The 25,340-nt window shown below is 49.7% G+C and overlaps 1 protein-coding gene across 2 annotated transcripts; it reads left to right on the top strand.

Annotated features, from left to right (window-relative positions):
* Window positions 1–1,349: 1,349 nt before the first annotated feature.
* LOC119957969 (vascular endothelial growth factor A-like) lies at window positions 1,350–22,502 on the top strand. Of its 2 annotated transcripts, XM_038786212.1 has the most exons (8): window positions 1,352–1,621; window positions 2,074–2,232; window positions 12,235–12,256; window positions 16,919–17,115; window positions 19,285–19,364; window positions 20,896–20,925; window positions 21,070–21,135; window positions 21,967–22,502. In XM_038786212.1, the coding sequence occupies exons 2-8, from the start codon at window positions 2,161–2,163 to the stop codon at window positions 22,004–22,006; spliced, it is 507 nt and encodes a 168-aa protein (XP_038642140.1). In that variant the 5' UTR covers window positions 1,352–1,621; window positions 2,074–2,160; the 3' UTR covers window positions 22,007–22,502. The 2 variants fall into 2 exon arrangements, with proteins under 2 accessions (XP_038642141.1, XP_038642140.1); XM_038786213.1 differs by lacking the exon at window positions 2,074–2,232 and having other exon boundaries at window positions 1,350–1,621.
* Window positions 22,503–25,340: the final 2,838 nt, after the last annotated feature.

Raw genomic sequence — 25,340 nt, 5'->3', positions numbered from 1 at the left:
TTGGGGTGGCAGTGGGAGGGGGCTAGGGACTGGGCAGGGGTGGCAGTGGGAGGGGGTTTGGGGTGGCAGTGGGAGGGGGTTAGGGACTGGGCAGGGGGTGGCAGTGGGGGGGGTTAGGGACTGGGCAGGGGGTTTGGGACTGGGCAGGGGGTGGCAGTGGGTGGGGGTTAGGGGTTGGCAGGGGGATGGGGTTGGGACTGGGGAGGGGGTTTGGGACTGGGCAGGGGGTGGCAGTGGGAGGGGGTTAGGGACTGGGCAGGGGATTTGGGACTGGTCAGGGGGTGGCAGTGGGAGGGGGTTTGGGGTGGCAGTGGGAGGGGGTTAGGGACTGGGCAGGGGGTGGCAGTGGGAGGGGGTTTGGGACTGGGGAGGGGGTGGCAGTGGGAGGGGGTTAGGGACTGGGCAGGGGGTGGCAGTGGAAGGGGGTTTGGGACTGGGGAGGGGGTGGCAGTGGGAGGGGGTTAGGGACTGGGCAGGGGGATGGGGTTAGGGACTGGGGAGGGGATGGCAGTGGGAGGAGGTTTGGGGGTGGCTGTGGGTGGGGGTTAGGGGTTGGCAGTGGGAGGGGGTTTGGGAGTGGGAGTGGGTTTGGGACTGGGCAGAGGGTTTGGGACTGGGCAGGGGGTGGCAGTGGGAGGGGGTTTGTGGGTGGCTGTGGGTGGGGGTTAGGGACTGGGGAGGGGGTGGAAGTGGGAGGGGGTTTGGGACTGGGCAGGGGGTGGCAGTGGGAGGGGTTTGGGACTGGGCAGGGGGTGGCAGTGGGTTAGGGACTGGGCAGGGGGTGGCAGTGGGAGGGGGTTAGGGACTGGGCAAGGGGATGGGGTTAGGGACTGGGCAGGGGGTGGCAGTGGGAGGGGGTTTGGGGGTGGCTGTGGGTGGGGGTTAGGGGTTGGCAGTGGGAGGGGGTTTGGGAGTGGGAGTGGGTTTGGGACTGGCAGAGGGTTTGGGACTGGGCAGGGGGTGGCAGTGGGAGGGGGTTTGGGACTGGGCAGGGGGTGGCAGTGGGAGGGGTTTGGGACTGGGCAGGGGGTGGCAGTGGGTTAGGGACTGGGCAGGGGGTGGCAGTGGGAGGGGGTTTGGGACTGGGGAGGGGGTGGCAGTGGGTTAGGGACTGGGCAGGGGGTGGCAGTGGGAGGGGGTTTGGGACTGGGGAGGGGTGGCAGTGGGTGGATGCCACCCCCTGGGGGACGGGGGTCAGATGGAGTGAGGAGAGCGGCTCATTAAGGTAGAGCTGGAGTTCCTAAACTTGATGGAGGAATGAATATAAACCTCGTGTGCCTCCCGCGGCCCTTCAGCCCCTCTGCTGGCAGCCTAGCCTAGCCCCTCTGTGCTGTTGCCAGTGGAGCCGGTCTGAGCAGTGGCTTCGCTTTGATATCTGGTGAGGCTCCTGCTGGAATTTCTCTGGGGATTTCTGAGCTCCACCTTAACCCAGTGGCCGGGGGCGAGCCGGGGATCCCGTGACTCGGGGGCGCGCCTGGAAACCTGGCTTCAATGTGGGAAATGTTGCTGGTTTTAGGGGCTGGCCCGGGAGATTGAGCCAGAATTGCCTCTCTCCCTGCTGGCCAGTAGTCCTGATCCAGTCTGACAGTGCGGGGGCTTTGGCTGCATACTCTAATCCCAGGTTAGTGCCAGTAACTCTCTCACTCTATCCTTCACTTTCAGCGCGAATGGTGGGCTTTGTGTTGAATTAGATGTTTAAATGTGACCTGCTTGTTTGCACAACTAAATCACGAGTCTCCCTGTTTACCTCGGGCTCTATCTGCCTGTTCCTCTCCCCTTTCTCTGTGTCTCTCTCTCCACCCTTTCTCTGTATCTGTGTCTGCCTCTGCACCCTTTCTCTGAATCTATGTCTCTCTATTTTTTGTATCTGTGCCTTTCTGTCTCTTTTCCTCTGAATCTGTATGTCAGTCTCTCTCTATCTCTCTCTACACCCGCCCTTCCTTTTTCTCTTCTCTGAATCTGCCCCCCTCTATCTTTCAGTGTCTCTGCTTCTGTCTCTCTCTCTCACTCTGTCTGGTGTGTGTCTGTTTTTTTTCTCTCTCCCTGTCTCAATTTAATGTCTCATTTTTCCAGGACTTTGCATCAAGTGACTTCCCCCCCCCCATCTGGACACCACCCATTCATTCCGCTGCTAATGTGCAGCCCCGGGGAGCTGTGGCGATGTGTTGGGGGATTGTCTCCTTGCTACGTCTGGCTGCTGCCCTGTTGCTGTTCCTCCTGCCCATCTGTCAGGTAATGTGGGGGAGGGGGGGGGTCCAATCTCATTAAGTGAGTCTTGAAGCCAAAGAGGTGGGGTGGAGAGCGTAGAGAATGTGGAAGAGAAAAGGCAAGTCACTCGTTGATTGTCCCAAGTGACCTTTTCCCTTCAGTTTCTTTTCTAGAAGTTTCTGATTTTAAAAAAAAGTTTACAAAAATGTGACCCTGGCTAACAAAGACCCAAACTCTCCAGCAAAAGTCTCTTGAGTCACCCCTGAGTCATTTGTCTAATGTGTCACTGGTTTGTTCAAGCCAGTTACTCTGTAATTATCTCAATGTGTAGGGCAATATGTACAATATGCAGCGCAGAAACTGGCCATTCGGCCCAGCTGGTCGATACTGGGGTTTACGCTGCACTTTTTTTTCTTTCTTTTTTAGAGTACCCGATTATATATTTTTTTCCAATAGAACATAGAACAGTACAGCACAGAACAGGCCCATCGGCCCTCAATGTTGTGCCGAGCCATGATCATCCCACCCAAACCCACGCATCCACCCTATACCCGCAACCCAACAACCCCCCCCCCCTTAACCTTACCCTTATTAGGACACTACGGGCAATTTAGCATGGCCAATCCACCTAACCCGCACATCTTTGGACTGTGGGAGGAAACCGGAGCACCCGGAGGAAACCCACGCACACAGGGGGAGGACGTACAGACTCCACACAGACAGTGACCCAGCCGGGAATCGAACCTGGGACCCTGGAGCTGTGAAGCATTTATGCTAACCACCATGCTACCCTGCTACCTTAATGCTACCTTAATGAAGGGGCAATTTAGCGTGGCCAATCCCCCTAACATGCACATAGATAGACTTTTCATAGAATTTAGAGTGCAGAAGGAGGCCATTCGGCCCATTGAGTCTGCACTGGCTCTTGGAAAGAGCACCCTACCCAAGGTCAACACCTCCACCCCATCCCCATAACCCAGTAACCCCACCCAACACTAAGGGCAATTCTGAACACTAAGGGCAATTTATCATGGCCAATCCACCTAACCTGCACATCTTTGGACTGTGGGAGGAAACCGGAGCACCCGGAGGAAACACACGGGGAGGATGTGCAGACTCCACACAGACAGTGACCCAAGCCAGAATCGAACCTGGGACCCTGGAGCTGTGAAGCGATTGTGCTGTCCACAATGCTACCGTGCTGCCCTCCACAATGCTACCGTGCTGCCCATGTTTGGGTTGTGGGGGTGAAACCCACGCAGACACGGGAGAATGTGTAATGCTGCACTCTTGAACCTCTTTCTCCTCCCTCTGCATCTCGAAGAAGCTTCTATCCACGTTTGGCTTCCCTTTTGTGCGGCCCTGAGCACTCGTTTATTTTTAAGACCAGGATTTTTGGGGCCACCCCGAATCGAGGCATGTGGGGAGTGGCAGGGAAGTGTGTTTTTTAAATTGAATTCCTGGGATGTGGGGGTCGCTGGTTAGGCCAACATTTATTGCCCATCTCTAATTTCCCTTAAGTTGGTGGTGAGCAGCATTCTTGAGCCGCTGCAGTCTCTGTGGTGTATGTACACCCTCAGTGCTGTTAGGGAGGGAGTTCCAGGATTTTGACCCAGCGACAGTGAAGGAACAGCCGATATATTTCCAAGTCAGGGTGGTGAGTGACTTGGAAGGGAACCTCCAGGTGGTGGGGCCCTCGGGTATCTTCTGCCCCCCTCCTCCTGGATGGTAGAGGTTGTGGGTTTGGAAGGTGCTGTTGAATGAACTTCGGTGACTTCCTGCAGTCGATCTTGAAGATGGTGCATGTGGCCGCTACAGTGGTGGAGAGAGTGAAGGTGGTGAATGGGGTGCCGATCCAAGTGGGGCTGCTTTATCCTGGGTGGTGTCGAGCTTCTTGAGTGTTGTTGGAGCTGCACTCATCCAGGCAAGTGGGGAGTATCCCATCACGCTCCTGACTTGTGCCTTGTAGATGGTGGACTGGGTTTGGCAGAGTCAGGAGGTGAGTTACTCTCCGCAGGATTCCCAGCTTCTGACCTGCTTTTGTACCCGAGTATTTATATGGCTGGCAGTTGAGTTTCTGGTCAATGATAATGCCCGAGGATATTGATGGCGGGGTGGATTCAGCAATGCTAATGCCATTGAATGTCATGGGGCAATGGTTAGATTCTCTTGGCCTAAACTGTAATGTTTTCTGGGCCTTCGGGCATATAGAGTTGGGGTTGGAGACCAGCTACGATGGAATGTGGTGAATCAGCCTTGAGGGGCCCTATGGTCCACTCTTGCTGCTTTTTCTTGGGCTCCTTGTGACAGTGAGCTTCACATTCTAACCATGTTCTGGGTTTAAAAAAAAACAAGTTTCTCCTGAATTCCCTATTGGAATTATTAGTGACTGTCTTATCCCACCCTCTCCCCAGTTTTTCATCTCCTCTTAAGACTGTGAAACTCAAGCCACTTCGTACTTTGGGAAAAGCTCTCTCTGGCTGCTAATTACCCTTACAGCCTCGGCCCATTTATTATCTGTTGCTAATTACTCTTGCTGCCAAGGCCAACGTCTATTACCCGCCGTTAATTATCCTTGAGGCTGCGGTGACAGCTCTCTCTTGCTAGGACCATTTCAGAGGGGCAGTTGGAGTCGACCACATTGTCGTGGGTCTGGAGTCACATGCAAGCCACCATCTGGAAGGACAAGAGCAGCAGATACCTGGGAACCCACCACCTGGAGGTTCCCCTCCAAGCCACTCGCCATCCTGACTTGAAAATATGTCGCCCGTTCCTTCGCTGTCGCTGGGGCAAAACCCTGGAACTCCCTCTCTAACAGCACTGTGGGTGTACCTACACCTCCGGGTTCTGAAGGGCAACTAGAGATGGGCGATGAATGCTGGCCTAACCAGCGACGCCCACATCCCGTGAACAGATTTTTAAAAAAATCAGTTAAGAACAGCAGAATTCCGGCCCTTAAGGAACATTTGGAAACCAGATGGATTTTTACAACTATTGATGATCGGGATTTGGATTTATTGTCATGTGTACTGAGGTACAGTGAAAATTGTTCTGCGTACAGTCTAGACAGATCGTTCCATACATGAAAAACATAGGATATTCGATATATACACAATGCAAATACATCAACATCAGGTGAAGCATACGGCGTGTAGTACTAGTCAGTAGAGAGGATGTGTGGAAAGATCAGGTCAGTCCATAAGAGGGTCATTCAGGAGTCTGGTAATAGCGGGGAAGAAGCTGTTATTGAAGCTGTTAGTGCGTGTTCTCAGACTTTTTATTTTATTTTATAAATTTAGAGTGCCCAATTTATTTTTCCCAATTAGGGGCAATTTAGCGCGGCCAATCCACCTACCCTGCACATCTTTGGGTTGTGGGGGCAAGACCCAGGCAGACACTGGGAGAATGCGCAAACTCCACACGGGCAGTGACCCGGGGCTGGGATCGAACCTGGGACCTCGGCGCCGTGAGGCTGCAGTGAGACTTTGGTATCTCCTGCCTGATGGAAGAGGTTGGAAGGGAGACAATCCGGGTGGGAGGAGTCTTTGATTATGTTGCCGGCTTACCCAAGGCAGCGGGAGTTGTGGATGGAGTCGATGGATGGGAGGTGGGTTCGTGTGATGGACTGGGCTGTGTTCACCTCTCCCTGTAGTTTCTTACGGTCTTGGGCCGAGCAGTTGCCATACCAGGCTGTGATGCAGCCAGATAGGATGCTTTCTATGGTGCATCTGTAAAAATAGGTAAGGGCCAATGTGGACATGCCGAATTTCCATAGTTTCCTGAGGAAGTATAATGGCTATTGTGCTTTGTTGGTCATGGCGTCAACTTGGGTGGACCAGGACAGATTGTTGATGGTCACCATTAACATGAGACTGGCTTTGAATTCCAGATTTTATTCATTGAATTTAGTTTCTACTGACCCAGCTGCCTTGTTGGGATATGGATTCCAGAGTGGAGTGACATTGTCACAACATCATCATTTCCCTCTTCTTGAGGGCAGTAAGGGTTGGGTAATAAATGCTAGCCAGAAACGACCACATCCTTAAAAATAAAAGACAGGGGCAGCAAAACTTTGGATGCTCAGAGCGTAACGGAAGGAGGTCATGATTGGAGACAATAGAAGATGCTGACGAGGGTTTTGGCAACGTCTCCAGTGAAAACGAGCCACATTGCACACCAGGTTTGAAAGTGCAGGAATCGGACGCAGCATCTGGGGTGCTCAAGAGTTTGAAGGAAAGGTCTCCGAAATGGGATTGTGATGGTTTGTTGATGTGTTTGAAAATGGGAGGGAGATTGCCCTTCAAGCAAATGTTCACAGCACTTCCCAGGAATGTCAGCAGGCAAGAATTGATGCTAAACTACGAGCAGAGAGATAAGAGGTAGATTTTAAAGGACGGTCTGCAATTAAGATCTCCAGTAGTGAGGAGAGACGGGTTGGGAGTGTGCAAGAGGCCAGAATTGGAGCAATGAAGAGATAAGAGGATTGTAAGAGGTTAAGGAGGGGAAGAGGCCACGGTCTTGTCACTCCTGCGGTTTGTGCCTGTTTGGTGTGGATGTTATTCCTGATTTCCCTTCGCTGAAGGTTTAGGTGCCATGTCCCACAGCTATGACCTCGTCACAGCGTCTGCATCAGGGAGGTTAGGGACAGTATTGGGATCTGTCAGCAGTCAAGCTCCCTGGCACTCTGCTGGTTAATGCTGTAGGTAACCACCTGGATCAGGAAAGTCCCCAGTGTCGCCTCCTGAACCTGCGGCTGCTCTCGGCTGGGGCTCTGCATGTGGGGGGGGGGGGGGGGGGGTCCAAAATAAATCATCCGGGGGTCCCGGTTGCTGAGCCCGGGCCTCCTAGGAAGTACAACTGCACAAAAGTACATTGCGAACGAGTCCAGGCTGCCTGGAGAGGCCCTGGATTGTCAAATCCCCTATTGCTCTTGGCTCCCTTGGCAGCATTCGGAGTCCGAATCCACTCCAGGATTTGAGCACACGGTGGAAAAAGCTGACATTCCAGTGCAATGCTGAGGGACTGTTACTCTTTCAAATCCGAGATTAAACGGAGGTCCCGTCTGCCTCCTCGGGTGGGTATTAAAGGTTGTTTCTTCCAAAAAGAGCAAGGTGGTTCGCCCCGATGTCCTGGCCAGTATCTATCCCCCAGTCAACACCACAAAAACAGATGATCATTCTTTTCTGTGGGATCTTGCTGTGCACTGATTGGTCGCTGCGTTTCCCACATTGCAGCAGCGACTGCACGTCATTCAAACCCACTAATCAATTCCTCAGGATCACCATTGACCAGAACTGGATACAGCCACAAATACTGTGGCTGCCAGAGCAGCATCAGAGGCTGGGAATCCTACAGCAAGTAACTCACCTCCTCACTCTTCTCCCCCCCACTCCCCCCAAAGCCTGTCCACCATCTACAAGGCACAAATCAGGAGCGTGATGGAATACTCTCCACTTGCCTGGATGAGTGCAGCTCCAACAGCACTCGAAGCTCGACACCGTCCAGGATAAAGTAGCCCTACTTGATTAGCACCCCTTCCACAAACATTCACTCCCTCCACCACTGACTCACAGTGGCCACCATGTGTACCGTCTACTAGCTGCACGGCAGTAACTCACCGAGGCTCCTTCGACTGCAACCCCCTCCAAGCTCCAAGAAGGGCAGGAGATAGCTGGGAGCCCCACCACCACCACCTGGAGGGTCCCCTCCAAGCCACTCGCCGTCCCGATTTGGAAATAGATCGGGCTGTTTGTTCTCTAGCTGTCTCTGGGTCAAAATCCTGGAACTCCCTCCCTAACAGCACAGTGGGTGTACCTGCACCTCCTGACCTGCAGCTGCTCAAGAAGGCGGCTCAGCACCACCTTGCAAAGGGGAGATTAGGGATGGGCACTAAATGCAGGTCTAGCCGGCGACGCCTGCAAATGACCAAGAAAGAAAGAAAATTGGCTGTACAATGCTTTGCGGCGCTTTATTTTGTTCTCTAGTTTCACATGTAAAGAATGGCAAATGGCCACAGTAATGCCCTCTGCTTGTTTGTAACTGGCTGGTCGGTACCTCCCGGGAGAGGAAAATAGACAAAATACTCAGCAGACAGCAGATTCCTAAATGCTCAGCAGGCTGCTGACTGAAAGGATTTGTCTGTTCCCATTATATTTTACAGCCAGTACAAATGACAGTCTGCCAGTGAAATCCTCCTGCGATTGTGTTCACAGCTGTGTCCCCACTGGTTTGCAAGTATATGTTGCATAAACACACTATCCATTGTCACAGCACAATATGCTGAATCTGTGCGCGCCTGTGGTTTGTGCGCTATGTGCCCCTGTGTATGCCGTTGGGAGACGGGACCCTCTTGTTCAGGGGCGGGTTTAGCTCACTGGGCTAAATAGCTGGCTTTTAAAGCCGGCCAGCAGCACGGTTCAATTCCCGTACCAGCCTCCCCGAACAGGTGCCGGAATGTGGCGACTAGGGTCTTTTCACAGTAACTTCATTTGAAGCCTACTTGTGACAATGAGCGATTTTCATTTTCACTTCATTTTCTGTGTAGCAATCTGGAAATGTTAACGGACGGTGTCAAAGAGCCACGCGCCGGAGGGCCAACTCTGATTGTGATGGGTGCTATATAAATGCAAGTCATTTCTATTCGGAGGGGTAAATGCTGCTGTTATTAGAGGCAAATGTTAATTCTGAAGCAGATAATTTTTTAGAAATAAATTTCGTACCCAATTATATTTTCCCAATTAAGGGTAATTTAGCGTGGCCAATTCCCCTACCCTGCACATCTTTGGGTTGTGGGGGCGAAACCCACGCAGACACGGGGAGAATGTGCAAACTCCACACGGGCAGTGACCCGGGATCGAACCAGGCTCCTTGGTGCCGTGAGGCAGCAGTGCTAACGAAATGAAATGTAAATCGCTTATTGTCACGAGTAGGCTTCAAATGAAGTTACTGTGAAAAGCCCCTAGTCGCCACATTCCGGCGCCTGTTCGGGGAGGCTGTTACGGGAATCGAACCGTGCTGCTGGCTTGCCTTGGTCTGCTTTCAAAGCCAGCGATTAGCCCTGTGAGCTAAACAGCCCCTGTGCCGCCCACGATTCTGAAGCATATAAACAAGGAAACCAGGAGCAGGCTCCTCGAGCCTGCTCTGCCGTTTAATAAGATCACGGCTGATTTGAGATTAACCTCAATCCAGCCTTTCTCCCCCCCCCTCCCCCGTTGCAGGAAGAGTTCCAAAGACCCTCTGACAAGTTTTTTTTTTTTTTTTCCTTTCGTTTTAAATGGGTGACCCCTTGTTTTTAAATGCTGAATCTGTGTGCGCCTGTGTTTTGCGCGCGGAGTGCCCGTGTGTATTCTGTTGGGAGATGGGACCCTCTTGTTCTGTGCAGCAATCTGGAAATGTTGACCATTATCCACGTGCAGGGCTGCCACATTCCGCCGATTCCCATCCATGGATTTTTCTTTTCCCTGTCAGTATGGCTGAAGTGAGGGGCGAGCACAGCATTTAATGCAATCTCTGTAACCCTTTTTTGAGATCTCTCAACCATTCTTCTGCAATTGAAATTCTGTCCCAGGTCTAAACCCCCCTCCTCGTGATTTGCAAGGACGTTTATGAACCTGTTCTCCAGCCCAGAATCTGATGGTTTATCTGCTCTTCTTTTGTTCCTTGTGGCTATTTAAAATGAGGTGCTGACTGTCAAAATAGCACCAACGGGAATTCACCGTGAAAGCAGCAACCAGCTTAAAAATAGCTGGCGGAGGAAATTAAATTAGCTTGCGGTTGGCTCCAACTGGCCATTGCTGCTGACTGGAGCCTGATGGGGATCTCTCGTCAGTGTTCCTGCATGAAGAAATTTCTGAGGAAGTTCAATGCCTCTCTTCCCTAATCACGCCTTCTCTCTCTGTCAGAAGACCTTCGCTGGCATTTTCTTTTTTCTGCTTAGAACTTTGTAATTGCCCTAATCGTAGAATCCCTACAGTGCAGAAGGAGACCATTTGGCCCATTGAGTCTGCACTGACCCTACCCTGTCCCCCGTAACCCCGCCTAACCTTTGGACACTTTTGAGTGGCCGAAATTGCCACTCCCCTAACCTGCCCATCTTTTGGGGGGGGGGGGGGGGGGGGGAACTCACGCAGACATTGGGAGAAAGTACAAACTCCACACAGACAGTGACCCAAGGCCGGAATTGAACCCGGGTCCCTGGCTCTCCTAAGATTCATGATCCTGGCCTTCCAATATTGAGTCACTAAAGATTCAGACTCTGTGAGCTCAAGGAAACAAACCACAAACAATTGTGGTATTAATTTAAAGGTGATTAATCGGTGCCCTTTCTTCCCTCGCAGCCACCATCCTTTCTCCTCCCCCCTCCGCCTTCCCACTTTCTCCCTTTCTCTGCTCTCCTTTTTGCCCCTTCATCCTAAACCCGGACCTTTCCCCAGGTAAGTTATCAGCTCTGCGTCCATGGCCAGCGATGCTGCAGATTGGATTCCACAGACTCTGGAGAATAAAGCTCTGCTCAACCTTTGTTTTCTTGCCAAGAACATTTTGTCCTCTTTTTGGAAAGTTTCCACTTGACAGTTAGTCAAATCCCGACTGCAGTAACCACGGAAACAATTAAAAACCAGACAGGAATTTCTTCACTCATCCTGTGTTTCGCAGGGAAGATTTGGAAGGGGTGAACTTTAACCCTGTGCTTTTATGTAGGACAGTGAGTCTCAAAGCCCCTAGTAGTCCCTGTTTCCCTACTAGGCCTTTGAGGACGATGTGCTGCTCTGTGAGGTTCTTGGTTGTCACACGGCCAAAGTGTGGGAAAGTCTCTCAAGATTTGGGAATATCCCAATGTCATTGTAGAATTGCCAAGATGGTCATGGAGACTCCAGGGATTGAAGCTTCTGCTCTGAGAAAACCTGGGGGTGGAATTGTAGGGGCTCGGGGCCATTTTAATTTTTCCCTCCATTTGGGCGGAGGTTGATGACCATATGATTGACATTTCAATCATCAAATCCGGCAATGAGGAGTGGGGAAAGGCGGAGCCCTCCTGGGTTTGACCAATTAGAATGTAGGGGGCAGGGCTTCAAGTCCTGATGAAATCTCCAGGAACGCATCCCACCAGGGTTGGCAACCTTTTAAGACCTGGCCATCTTCCAATCCTGCGTGTTCCATCTCCCATCGTTTTTGGGGAATGCAAGTTTGAACATGTGGGCAGATGGGAAGTCAAAGGGTCGTGCTAACATCCAATAGGTTTTTAAAAAAACAAAGGTTGGGCAAAAGATTATAGCAGCGTGCATTTGTATAATGTCATGGGCCAGGGTTTAGAGAATCCTAAAGTGTATCATGGAGTTCACCTGACCCACAACTTTTACTAGATTGTGGTATGGGGAGCACACGGCCCACTCTACAGGCAGAAATGGAAAAGTATTTTTTAAAGCAAAACAATGTTTATTCTATGAACTCAAGTTAACCTTTTTAAAACATACAGTGAACATCTTGGCAACCATCAATTCAAATACGACCCCCAAAAAATACAACACTAAGTAATCCTTAATAACTTCCCAAATAACATCCAGAAGACAAAAGAAACACCTTTCAACAGAAGCACATCAGGTTTACATTCACTACTGAAAACATTTATAATTCTGAATTCACAAAATGATCAAGAGATAGTCTTTTCATGGCAGAGAGATCAACAGCACACCTGCTCTGTCTGGCTTCAGCTCCAACACTGAAAAACGAAACCAAAAAAAAACAGACACACCCAAGCTTTTCTCAAATTGAAACTAAAAAGCAGAGCCAGAGCTCAGCTCCACCCACACTCTGACATCACTGCAGCCAGAGCTCAGCTCCACCCACACTCTGACATCACTGCAGTAACATGAGCAGCCAAACCTTTCTTAAAGTGATATTCTCATGACAATTAGTGGCATAACAAAAAGTTACTGGAGTATGTAGCGAGCGGTGGGGGGGGGGGGGGGGGGGGGGGGGGTGCATTTCTTACACAAGATACTAATTTCTCTCTCTGCGTCTCTCTTTCAGCTGTCTAAACAAGCTTCAGAAGGTAAGTGACAGATAAGTAAATGTTACCTGTTATACAGAAGATCTGAGTTTTTGATTCCAGGGTAAATACACAGGAGAAATGAACTCCAATCTGTTACGGAGCTGGCACAAGCATGATGGGCTGAATGGCCCCCTTCTTTGCTGTTACGGTTCCAGAACGGTGAGAGCATCTTTGCAGAGATTCCCCCCGCCATCCCCCCCCTTGCTCAAAACACATGTGCGATTCGCCCTTCAGTCAATGATTAAGCACTGCCAAGCCACTAAAGTGCAAAGCAACCTTTCCTCTTTGGGAGAACAACAGCAAGCTGAATAGTGATGGATAAATTAGTTAGAGAATAGATTATCTAGTATAGAATGAGCCTTCAGCTTTTAATTTGTAATTTGTTCGTACAATGTGGGCATCGCTAGGCCAACAGCTTTGTTGCCCATCCCTAATTGCAACTTGAGATGGTGGTGTTGAGTTGCCGCCTCAAACTGCTGGTGTAGGTACATCCACAGTGCTGTTAGTGAGGAAGTTCCAGGGTTTTGACCCAGCGACAGTTGTGACGAATGTGGGAATTTCCGCTCTATTGTATTATATGTAGTTGGTGCGGTAAGGGTTAAACGCCTGGGTTAGTGTGCGACTGCTGCGGTCACGTTTTGAAAATCCTGACAGACGGCCACCCTTTCTCAAAGTGGAGCATCCAAGACCCTTCTATACAGCAAGTATTCCTGAGTCTGCTAACTGTATTTAAAAGTGGATTGGGATCTGAGATGGTTTAGTTGTTTGAGTGGTAATAAAGATAGCAGTTAAGGGGTTATTGTAAGCTATTTTCTTGTGCTGATGTTAGAGATATTTTAATACTGTGTTAGTAATAAAGTTTGAGATAGATAGGTTCTTGTGGAATAAGGGGATCAGGGGTTATGGGGAGAAGGCAGGAGGACGGGGATGAGAAAAATATCAGCCATGATTTAATGGCAGAGCAAAATCGATCGGCCGAATGGCCTAATTCTTAAGTCTTATGGTCTTGCGTAACCCTATTTTGCGTGAAATCACTCCTGGGGCGAGGTATCCTTTCCCCGCTCTTACAAAATTAAAAAAAATATCAGGGCTTCTGTCCGAGCCATTGGCGTCTGGTCCCGGATTGTTACACAGTGAAGGATATGGCTGATATGGTCAGGATGCTGAGTGGTTTGGAGGGGAAGCTGCAGGTGGTGGTGGTCCCATGCGTCTGCTGTCCCTTGTCCTTCTAGGTGGTAGAGTTAGGGTCTTGTGGGAGAATCTGGAACGAGGGTTCACCCATTTCAGCCAGCGATATCAAGAGATATTTCCTCCTGAGGGTAGTGTGTCTTTGGAACTCTCTTCCTCAAAACGGAGTGAAAGTCCGGGTCTTTGAATATTTTTGAGGCAGAGCTAGATAGATTCTTGATGAACGAGGGGTGAAAGGTTATTGGGGTGGGCAGGAATGTGGAGTTGAGATTACAATCAAATCAGCCATGATTTTATTGAGTAGCAGAGTAGACTTGAGTCCTTTGTCTTTTTTTCTCATTCCTTTTTGCTTGGTGTTAGAATACGGGACCAGACCCCAACATTTGTGAGGTGACCAGACAAGAAGGCCAAACGATATTTTTAATTTGCAAAGCTGTGAAGGAAGGATACTTCAACCCTCAGATGGTGACTCTAACCAATTGGTATCTTTTATGTTAAAGCAGACTTTAATCGGGCAGCACAGGGGCTGTTTAGCACACTGGGCTAAATTGCTGGCTTTGAAAGCAGACCAAGGCAGGCCAGCAGCATGGTTCGATTCCCGTAACAGCCTCCCCGAACAGGCGCCGGAATGTGGCGACTAGGGGCTTTTCACAGTAACTTCATTGAAGCCTACTCGTGACAATAAGCGATTTTCATTTTCACAATGAAGCAGTGGTGAGCACTGCTGTCTCACGGTGCCGAGGTCCCAGGTTCAATCCCAGCTCTGGGTCACTGTCCATGTGGAGTTTGCACATTCTCTCTGTCTCTGCGTGGGTTTCGCCCCACAACCCAAAGATGTGCAGGGTAGGTGGATTGGTCACGTTAAATTGCCCCTTAATTGGAAAAATTAATTGGGTACTCTAAATTTATTTAAAAAAACATACTTTAATTTAAACACCAATTAACCACATTAACTTCTCCATTATCAGTTAAACAGGAAAAACATGAACTTTCTGTCTATGCCTGCTACTAATTCTAATTGAGCAACCCCATTCAAAAGCCACTTATAAATAAAGATACCAACCAATAACGTGCTTAACTGTGTAGAGAAGTTTGGAGATGAAGCCCCTTTCAAGAGCAGATTCAGTACGCAGCGGGTGGCGCAGTGGTTAGCACTGCTGCCTCATGCAGCCAAGGACCCAGGCTCAATCCCAGCCCCGGGTCATTGTCTGTATGGAGTTTGCACGTTCTCCCCCTGTCTGCGTGGGTCTCACTCCCACAACCCAAAGATGTGCAGGGTAGGTTGATTGGCCATGGTAGATTGCCCCTTAATTGGGGGAAAAAATAATTGGGTACTCTTAAATTTAAAAAAAAAAGGGTTCCGTACACTTCTGCTCAACCCAGCAGCATTTGGCAAAATTCTTCTATCTTGTCAGACACAATCCTATCGCAACTTGTAAAACTGCAGACAGACTTGGCTCCTTCCATTAATTGCCTCAGTAATCCCACTAGGATGTCACATGACTTGCTTAAATCAACCCCTCAAATTATCTACTCTCCAGGGAATCACCAGCGATCATGACAATATCCCATTAGCCTTTTTTCAGTAACCGAGTAGTTGGAATCAATCACCTTTTACGACTCCTTAATTACAGCTTTAGCAGACATAATACTTGTCTGTGTTTTTAATAACATTGCTGCCACAAATGTGATAGATATATATATATATATATATATATATATATATCAATTCCTACATTCATCACCCTTGGGATCATCCACATGGGATTAGATGTCGGGAGCCATGTCCACCTTGTGCAGTTCCAGCTGCGGAATCTTCCTGAATCCCAAGGGCACAGCCGCTGTGTCTGCCCCCCCCCCCCCCCCCCCCCCAACACCCCCCGGACAGACTTTTTCCCTGTGATTGTTTGCCCAATTTTTGTTTCACCTTAAATCTGCGTAAATCGTGTCGCAACCTCATCGCTGATGAAATGTGGAAACATTCCCTCCTTCGATCGTCCATCGCCAGCTGGTCGCTCATCTAATTGCTGCTAGGGGGGGATCTTGCTGTGTAAGGATTGGCTGCCATGCTTTAGAATACAGTGAGCGACTCTTGTACCTAATTTTGTTGTGAGATGCTGTGGGCTGTCCCATGAACACTATAAAACAACGTGGCTATAGATGTAAAGAAACCCTTCTTTGTAAGATGTCCCAGCATTTGGCAGTCGTTAGCCAGTAAATCAAGATTGATACTGAGCCAAAGGAGGAGACATTAGGACAGAGACCATAAGCTTTCTCCAAGAGGCAGATTTTAAGGAGGGTCTTGGAACAGGGAGCAATTTAGGGAAGGAATTTTGGAGCTTTTAGTCCCTAGAATACTTAATGCGTGCAGCTGAATTGCAAAAATGTTGGAGGAATGGAGGCGATTAGGGGGAGGAGGGGCGGGAGGAGTGAGGGGCGGGAAGGGGGGGGAGGTGGCCCTGGAAGGATTTAAACGGAAGCATCATTACCTTGAAGCAGACACACTGAGAAAGCCACTATACCTCGGCCAGCATGGGAGCGCTGGGTAAATGGGACTTAGCACAATTTGGATATGGTCAGGGGAGCTTTTAGATGTAGTTGATTGAGCTAATGGTGGAAATGGGAAAATTGGACAAGTGATCATTAGATTAACCAGGGTATGGTTGAGTTTCGAGGGAAGCTCGGTGGCGCAGTGGTTTGATCCTGGAACTGGGTCACTGTCCGTGTGGAGTTTGCACATTCTCCCCCTGTCTCCGTGGGTTTCAACCAAAAAGAAGTGCCGGGTAGGTGAATTGGCCACGCTAAATTGCCCCTTAATTGGAAAAAATGAATTGGGTACTGTTAAATTTTTTTTTTAATGGTTGAGTTTCAGTTGTTTTTTTTTAATGGGCAAGAATTGCTTTGCAGTCAATGATGCCTTTCACCAGGATAATTGTTTCTCCCTTGTCGGGGAGTCTCAGACCAGAGGGCATAATCCCAGAGTAAAGGGTCACCTATTTAAAATGGATGAAGAGGAATTTCTTCTCTCCGAGGGTAGTGAATCTGTGGAATTCTTTACCGCAGAGAGGTGTAGACGCTGGGTCGTTGAGTATGTTCAAGGCTGAGAGAGAGACAGATATTTAACCGTAAGGGAATCAAGGGTTATGGGGATAAGACGGGAAAGGGGGTTTAGAACATAGATCAATACAGCACAGAACAGGCCCTTCGGCCCTCTATGTTGTGCTGAGCAATGATCACCCTACTTGAGGATTATCACATCAGATCAGTCGTGACCTTATTGAATAGCAGAGCAGACTCGGTGGACCAAATGGCCTACTTCTCCTACATCTTATGGTCTTATGATAATGAGTAATCTCTGGTATTGTACCTCTGATCCAGAGGACCCCCTACTCCTAATAACCCTGGTTGAGTACAAAGCGAATGGCTCCAGTGCTCCTGGCTGATTTTTTAAAAAAAAGCTTGTTCCCCCCTCAGTGATGCCTTTTGAGGAGGTTTGGAAACGCAGTCATTGCCGGACCATTGAGGTGCTGGTGGATGTGGTCCGAGAGTATCCAAACCAGGCCGAGTACATCTTCAAACCCTCCTGCGTTCCCCTCTTGCGATGTGCTGGCTGCTGTGGGGACGAGAAGCTACGGTGCACAGTCCGGGAAATGTACAACGTGACGATACAGGTAAGGAAACTGTGCAACGTAACTGGACAGGTAAGGGGAGCATGCTGATCGTCCTTGTGGCTGAGAGCCAGGTTGAGCGATCACTTGCCCTCCAAGCCATGGGAGGAGAGGGAAGGCATTGTTAACTCTGGGTTCAATCCTCACTGTCGGGTGTGTTATAATGATGATTTACCGACACCAATAAAACAAGTTCATTTATTAAGATTAGTCACATGAGAACAGTTAAGCTGAAGATATCAGAGCTGGGCTTTTGGGTAACCAATTAAACTAACTCAACAGATTGAGGGCATTAATTAAAATGTAGTCCCTGAAAGGGATGCTGCATCAAAGTGAACAGAATCTCAAAGGAAACTTCAAAACAAAATGTAATTTAAAGGGATTGCAAAAACACACCAGTCCCTGCGGAAGGCCTACATCGTGTCGGCGGCCACCACAGGATCCCTTTCCAGGGATGCTCGGCAGCAAACGTAGCTTCAGAAGGCGGGCAGTCAGCTGGGACGGACAACATCACCACCACCACCACCCAACCCCCAATCTCGGCCACCTTCAGTCTGGACCTGTTAATGGCCAACTCGGCCAGGCCCAAGAGGCGGTCCTCATCCCTCCCCACGCCCCTGCACCCGGGTCCCTGAAGATCAGTAGCATGGGGCTGAAGTGCAACCAAAAAAAAAGTTACCAGTTTTTCAGAAGATGGAAAAAGTGGGTTGCAGCGTTGGACCTGGTCCACAGACTTCACAACACTGCAAGACGCCGCCATCCTGGGATGCCATGAACCAGTACAAAGTATGTTTTTATGGGACTGTTGCATGCAACACACTCCAACCCAGGTCCCCGGCAGAGCTGTGTGCGTATGCTCTGCTCCAAGCAAAAAGTGAAACTAAGACTTAATTGATTCCAGATATACGCCACTGTTCAATGCAACAGCTGAAAAGGAGAATTGGATTCTGTTCCTGCAACTCTAGGTTTTTTTTTTTGATTCGAGAGAATTTACAGGTTACCTCGGCTTGCTGGATTAGATGCGCAGAAACAGTCGATGCCAAGCTCCACTCGAGCCTCCTTCCATCTTTCCTCTCTTTCAAGTGTCTCATTGAAACCCTCTCTTCCAGTGCTTCCCAATTCCCCCCCGCCCCCAGTTCCTCTAGGTGTAACCCCTGGGGGCTTCCGGAATTGAACCCGGGACCCTGGAGCTGAGAGGCAGCAGTGCTAACCACTTTTGCCACCCTGCCGTCATCTGAGGGCCGAAGATTGATATTGGGCTTGTTCACTAATCTTCTGAATGGGTGGCACAGTGGTTAGCACTGCCGTCTCGCAGCGCCAGAGACCGGGTTCAATTACACCCTCGGGTGACCATGTGGAGTTTGTACACACTCCTCGTGTCTGTGTGGGTTTCCTCCGGGTGCTCCGGTTTTCTCCCACAGTTGAAATATGTGTAGGTTTAGGTGGATTGGCCATGACAAATTGCCCATCGTGTCCAAAAGGTTAGGTGGGGTTATTGGGGTTGCAGAGTTGCAGGGATAGGGTTGAGCCGCGGGTCTTGGTCGAGTGCTCGTTCAGAGGGTCGGTGTAGACTCGATGGGCCGAAAGGCCTCTTTGTACTGTATGAATTCTATGAATAAGATTAAATGCATTTTAATACACGCTGAATGTTTCAAAACAAGTTGTAGAAAATGTTTAATCATTTATATATTCATAGAACTGTCATCAGTTTCAAATGATTAAATATAAAAGAAATATTAACACTTTGGAAGGGATCGCATGGATCTCACAGACAATGTTGTGAGCAATAGGTAGGCACCTCAAACACTTAAACCAAAAGTGGAGCATCACTTTAGTCATGCCAGTAGAAAATAATATCTCTGTGGATGAAAACCAGCGGAATCTGGCAACCCTGCAGATGGTCCAGGATCGACAAAATGTCTCGTTGGCCGCATGTGACCTCTCGGCACAGGTTTCCCACCACTGTCTTGGACAGTGTGTCTAGAGTGGAGAGTGTGTGCTTGTGTCAGTTCACTGCTCACTCTCTTGGGTATTTACTGAGTGATTTACTTAGTTAACCTGAGGGGTTCTGTTGTTCTCACTCTCGGGACGTTGCAAGAGCCCCCATCCCCGGCCATCATTTATGTTAAGATAAAAAAAATAATTTTGGAATTTTGAATCAATATTTTCCAGGTCATTAAATTAAAACCTTTGGACCATGTGACTAGCCAGGAGGAGATGATCTTCATTGAGCATAGCAGCTGTGAATGCCGGTGAGCACTCGATTGACATTGGCTTTCACCAATTTAAGACCTTGACCGTCGGTAGGGTACGGGTTCCCTGTCTCTTTACTGGAGTGCATCTTCCATAGATACTTGAGGTTACAGGTTGCATTGGGTATTTGGAACCATTCGGCCCTATCAATCTGTGCTGATGTTTATGCTCGAGTCGAGCATTCTCCCATCTTCCCTCCTCTCAGTCTAGCATTGTAACCCCCCTCTTCCTCGCCTGCTGTTTAGCTTAAGTATGTCCATTCTACTCACTCCAACCCACTCCCTGTGATAGCGAGTCCCACCATTCTGGCACAGGACGTTCATCCTGAATTCTCGATTGGATTTCTTGGCGATTATCTCACATTGACGGCCTCCAGTTTATGCTCTTAACCAACGAGCACAAACGTTTTTCTCTCTCATCCACTCCCATCCAAGCCTTTCAATTTTAAAAACCTCGATGGCTCCGTGGGCACTGACTCGTCCTGGGGAGCCCCCTCGCCCAACACTAATTACCCCGTGTTGCCCATCCAGTTCCTTCCCGGCCGTCTCTCTGGCAATAACAACTGGATCCCGCTTAATCCAGGTGTAATCCCAATCCAAGTTGGACCCTGGCCCTTCCTCATTTGTGTTCGGCCTTGTCCATTTCTGTTCAATGGCCACCGGCGATTCTGTCTCCGGATAGATTCTGCCGCACTGAGGCCTTTGTTGTGGTGGTGGTGTGGGGGGGGGGGGGGGGGGGGGGGGGGGGAGGGTTCTTGTGGCAGGGGTTCACCATCCGGAGCAACGAGATAAACAAAATTATTTCTAGTCTGTGATTATCTGGAATTTGTGGTGATATGCATCACTGTAAATACACAAAGGGTTAATGTAAATACATGTAGACTAGCTAGACACTAGAGGGAGCACCAGAGACATGATACACAGACACTCGACCAATAGGTCAGTAAGATGGGACACGACCAATGGGCATTCAGGATACACACAAGAGGTGACGCCACCACAGGAGGGCATTACACCAACCCATATAAAAAGGACACAGCCCACATGATCTTCCTCTTTCCAGTGGAGACACTCAGTGAGTACAGACACAGGGTTGATTGAACATCACACCCGCCACGTGGATTGTAGCAGACTGGTTCGTCAGTCTGAGTAGCTATAGAAGGATTAACAGTAGAGTCGAATCCAAGTTGGAGAATTGTTAATAGTTCGATAAACGTGTTGAAGCTATCTCCACATCTGAACCTTCCTTCGTCAGAGTGCACATCAAGGAAGCAGCTTATGCTACGTCTGGAGCATAACAAGGCAGAATTCACTGCCTAAAAGTGTGTTGAAGCAGATTCAAAAGTGACTTTTGACAGGAAATTGGGTAATGCTTGTATGTGCATGTTATGGGGAAGAGCTTTGGAGTGGAACTAATTGGTTAGCTTTTTCAATGAGCCAGCAGCAGTACGATGGGCCAAGTGGCCTCTTTCTGCACCATCAATCTCCAGATCACCCTCAATATCACTCTCCCTCTCTCTCTCTCTTTCAGACTGCGGAGGAAGGGATTGAAAAGTGACAGGTACGGGAAGAATTCCTACTTCAACACCAGGAGTCAAAAGCAGAAACTCTTTACTGCACGCAAAACCTTTTCTTTGCTTTTAAAACGTGGACCTTCCCCGTTTTTATCATCTTCGTTTATTTATTGCTCGTTCGTTCTTTTCAGGAGAAATGGCAAGAGGAAAGGTCAGAGGAGGCGGACAAAGATGGGTGACGTGTCGGAGCTCAACCAGTGAGTCTGCAATCATTGTGTGTGGGCCGGGAGTACCGGCTTGTTGTTCTCCATGGGGAGGTGTAGTTCTCTTATACCTGGGGTGCTGTCTACGGATGCAGTCAGTAATGTGATGTGTACAATCTTTAAAACTGATGCAACCTCCAGGCCTTCTGTGGTTTTTCACTTGCCATGGCTGATGTTAGGCAGGGCTAAGGGAATAAGGCGGGGGTGCGGGCCTGGGTAAGGTGCTCATTCAGCGGGTCGGTGCAAACATGATGGGCCGAATGACCACCTCCTGCATTGCAGGGATTCCTTGACAAGGACATCAGATTATCCATGGGGAACCCCGCCACCTGCAAGTTCCCCTCCAAGCCACTCGACATCCTGACTTGGAAATATATTGGCCATTGCTTCACTGTCGCTGGGTCAAAATCCTGAGATGCCCGCCCTAACAGCACTGTGGGTGTACCTACACCCACATGGACTGCTGCAGCGGTTCAAGAACACGTCTCACCACCATTTCACCGCCACCTTTTGTCAAGAGCAATTGGGGGTGGCCAACAATTGCTGGTCGAGCCAGCGACACCCACATCCCATGAACAAACAACTCGGCAAAATTCTGGCATTTGAATTTCCTTTATCTGGGAATATTTGGTCCTGTGCCCTTTCTATTGGGTATTTCCATGGCCCACTGTGGGTGATGCCTTCCAAGAGCTGTACCCCAACGTTCTGTCATGTGCGACCATGGTCACCAGATTTCCATCGAAGGATGTGTTCCTCAGTAACTGGGCGGAATTAACCCTGTTTTTCCCTTTTTCTGTTCTGTCCCCTTCTCCTCCTTCATTTCAGATGCCCCACAGCAAGTCGGAGGCGCCTGAAAGCATCCTGAGGCCAAGGTTCGGAGAGCTGATGCCTGAAAGGAGTGCTGCGGCATTTATGAGCGATGTTGCGAGCTTCTTTGCGTTGCCGTGACTGGGGGCGGCGGGGGGGAGAAGCCTCGCGTTTTCCCCATCGTGGCTGCCTACCTCGGCAAACTGGGACTTGGCTTATCTTCAGGGGAGTGGGAGGGGCTATTAAGGAGCAGCTCGCTTCTATTCCCTGCAAACAGTGACTGGCAGCCCCTCCCGAGACATTTTCCCTCTGGCAACTATCAAAACAATGAATCTTCAGTGATTGCTACATTCAACGGACTGACCACTCACGGCCCTCTCTTTTAAACCTCCAATCAAGATGGATCGAGAGACTGCATGTGTGTCTGTATTTTTAAACCCCAATTGTCTGGAATTTCTTTATTTTGCATTTATGTATATGATCATTCATGAAAAAGTGCCATTGGAATGACCAAAGAATATAATTCGGGGGCCTGTTCTGTCTCTCCACAACCCCCCTCGTCTCGTTGCAGTTCTGACCTATCGACGGACACCTGTAGCAATTCTCGAGTGGTAACAATTGAATTCCTACCTTGCTGGGCATCATGGTGACGCAGTGGTTGGCACTGCTGTCTCACGGCATCGAGGACCCGGATATTATTCTGGCCCTGGGGTCATTGTCCGTGTGGAGTTTGCACATTCTCCCCGTGTCTGCGTGCGTTTCACCCCCACAATCCAAAGATATGCAGGCTAGGTGGATTGGCCACGCTAAATCTCACCCCCCCCCCCCCCCCCCCCCCCTCCCACAATCCAAAGATGTGCAGGGTAGGTGGATTGGCCACGCTAAATTGCCCCTTGGTATCCAAAGATGGTTAGGTTAAGGGGTTATTGGGATAGTGAGTGGGTGGGTGGGGGGTGGGGGGCTCTTTCAGAGGTTTGATGCACACCCAAATGGTTACCTTCAGTGTAGGGATTTTATTCTCTGATTCTGTAGGGATTCTATTCTCTGATTCTATCTCGTTCTTGCTCGAACTCCTGGGTGAGCTGCAGGCCAAGGCCGAACTATCCTAAACTATGCAATTAAAAAATGCTTTTTAAAAAGAGCATTAGTGTGCACTAATGGAGTGAGATTTAATTTTGGGGGCTATTAAAAGCCAGCAATGATTAATCATCTTCAGTTCTCCCTAACTGCATGTCCCATCCACCGAAGCTCCACCATGGGGCAGGGCAAGGAGGCCGATCCTGGGCCCACCACAGCTGCCGGAATGGGGGTTGAACCTTGTGTGGTTGGTACCAATCTGATCCACATTGGCCGGCCACCCACATTAACTAGGAGTTGCTGGCGTATGTTAGAAAGATTGCCTTATGAATTAGGAGCAGGCTACATTCTGACCAGATTGGGGCTGACCTTGTAAATTGAGATTGAAATTAGATTTTCAAGTTGCTACTCGCCCCATTTACCCACGTTATCGGTTTGATCGCACCTTCCTCGGCCACGAATTCCCGGGATGGGGCAGGAACCCAGAGCTTCGGGCTCAGAGGCAGGGTCGCGACCCTCTGCGCCACAAGACTTCCTTCACTTTTGACAACAGCCAAGCTGATATTTGTTTTGCAGGCCTTTGGGGTGGGAGGGCAGACCAATGGTGTAGACGCTTCGCTGAGTTTCCCCCTGCCAAAACCTGGGCAGCCTTCCCCTGAACAGGCCACAGACCTACGACTGTGTTCTACACTGGGGCAATAATGGAGATTGGAGGGGATGGGGCAGGGGACACCAAAATCTTTTCAGCTAAGGGAGGCACGTTCTCACGGCTATACAGAGGAGGCTTCACTTTGGAACTTCTTAAAAAAAAAAAAAAAAAAATATTTTGGTTTTACAAACAACAACAAAATAAACAACGTACATGTGTCTATAAACATAGTGCAAAAAACCTGCTTCCTCCCTCACAGGTCCCATGTTTATTAACCCCCTACTCTTAGGGGCTGGTTTAGCTCACCAGGCTAAATCACTGGCTTTTAAAGCAGTCCAAGCAGGCCAGCAGCACGGTTCGATTCCCGTACCAGCCTCCCCGGACAGGTGCCGGAATGTGGCGACTAGGGGCTTTTCACAGTAACTTCATTGAAGGCTACTCGTGACAATAAGCAATTTTTTTTCTTTTTCTTTTCTTTCTTTTTTCTAAACTAAACTAAACTAAACCCCCCCTCTCCTGCTGACGATTAGTTTTCTGCAAAGAAGTCGACAAACTGCTGCCACCTCCGGGCGAACCCTAACAGTGACCCCCCTCAGGGCGAACTTGATTTTCTCCAGAGAAAGCTAGCCATGTCAGATAGCCATGTGTCTGACGTCAGGGGGCTTTGAGTCCCTCCAAGCTAATAGTATCCGTCTCCGGGCTACCAGGGAAGCCAAGGCCAGAATGTCTGCCTCTTTCTCCTCCTTGGATTCCCGGGTCTTCCGATACCCCGAGAATCGCCACCTCTGGACTCAGCGGCACCCTTGTTTTTAACACCGTGGACATGACATCTGCAAACCCCTGCCAGAATCCCCTGAGCTTTGGGCATGTCCAAAACATGTGGACATGGACATGGTTTGCTGCCCCCCCCCCCCCCCCCCCCCCCCCCCCCCCCCCCCCCCGCACACTTTGACACTTTGCACATCTATTTTCCACACCGAAGAATCTGCTCATCCGGACCACTGTCATGTGAGCCCGGTGAACGAGCTTGAACTGTATCAGGCTGAGCCTGGCGCATGTTGTGGACGCGTTGACTCTACTCAATGCATCCGCCCAGAGACCATCCTTTATCGCTCCTCCTAACCCCTCTTCCCACTTGCACTTCAGCTCCTCAGTCTGCGTGTCCTCTGACCCCATGACTTCCTTATAGATGTCAGAGACCTTCCCATCTCCCTCCCACCCACACTCTGGAAACTACCCTATCCTGTAGTCCCCTTGGTGGTAGGAGCGGGAAGGTTGAGACCTGCCTACGTAGAAAGTCCTGTACCTGCAGGTACCTGTATTTGTTTCCCTTCGCCAATCCAAATTTCTCCTCCAGTTCCCTCTAGCTGGGAAAGCTCCCTTCTATAAACATATCCCCCATCCTCTCAATTCCTGCCCTCTGCCATCTCCAGACCCCCCCCCCCCCGGGTCCATCCTTCCCAGGGCAAACTGGTGATTATTGCAGATTGGAGACCAGACCGATGCTCCCACATGCTTCCTCCATTGCCCCCAGACTCTCGGGTCTGTCACCACCACGGGGCTGGTGGAGTACCGTGCCGGCAGGAACGGCAGATGCGCTGTTATCAACGCCCCCCAAACTGGCGCTCCACTCTGGAACTTTTAAGATGAGAAAAGCAATGACGAA

This window comes from Scyliorhinus canicula, chromosome 27, assembly GCF_902713615.1.
Source record: "Scyliorhinus canicula chromosome 27, sScyCan1.1, whole genome shotgun sequence".
In the NCBI taxonomy this organism is placed as follows: domain Eukaryota; kingdom Metazoa; phylum Chordata; class Chondrichthyes; order Carcharhiniformes; family Scyliorhinidae; genus Scyliorhinus; species Scyliorhinus canicula.
The sequence above is the reverse complement of the archived record's forward strand: the minus strand, read 5'-3'. Positions and strand labels throughout refer to the sequence as shown.

Bases quoted from the DNA above. Each gene is read 5' to 3' on its own strand.
- LOC119957969 (XM_038786212.1), top strand. From the start codon at position 2,161: ATGTGTTGGGGGATTGTCTCCTTGCTACGTCTGGCTGCTGCCCTGTTG. The intron at 19,365-20,895 runs GTGAGCACTCGA...TCTCTCTTTCAG, and splicing joins CATAGCAGCTGTGAATGCCG to ACTGCGGAGGAAGGGATTGA. The intron at 20,926-21,069 runs GTACGGGAAGAA...CGTTCTTTTCAG, and splicing joins AAGGGATTGAAAAGTGACAG to GAGAAATGGCAAGAGGAAAG.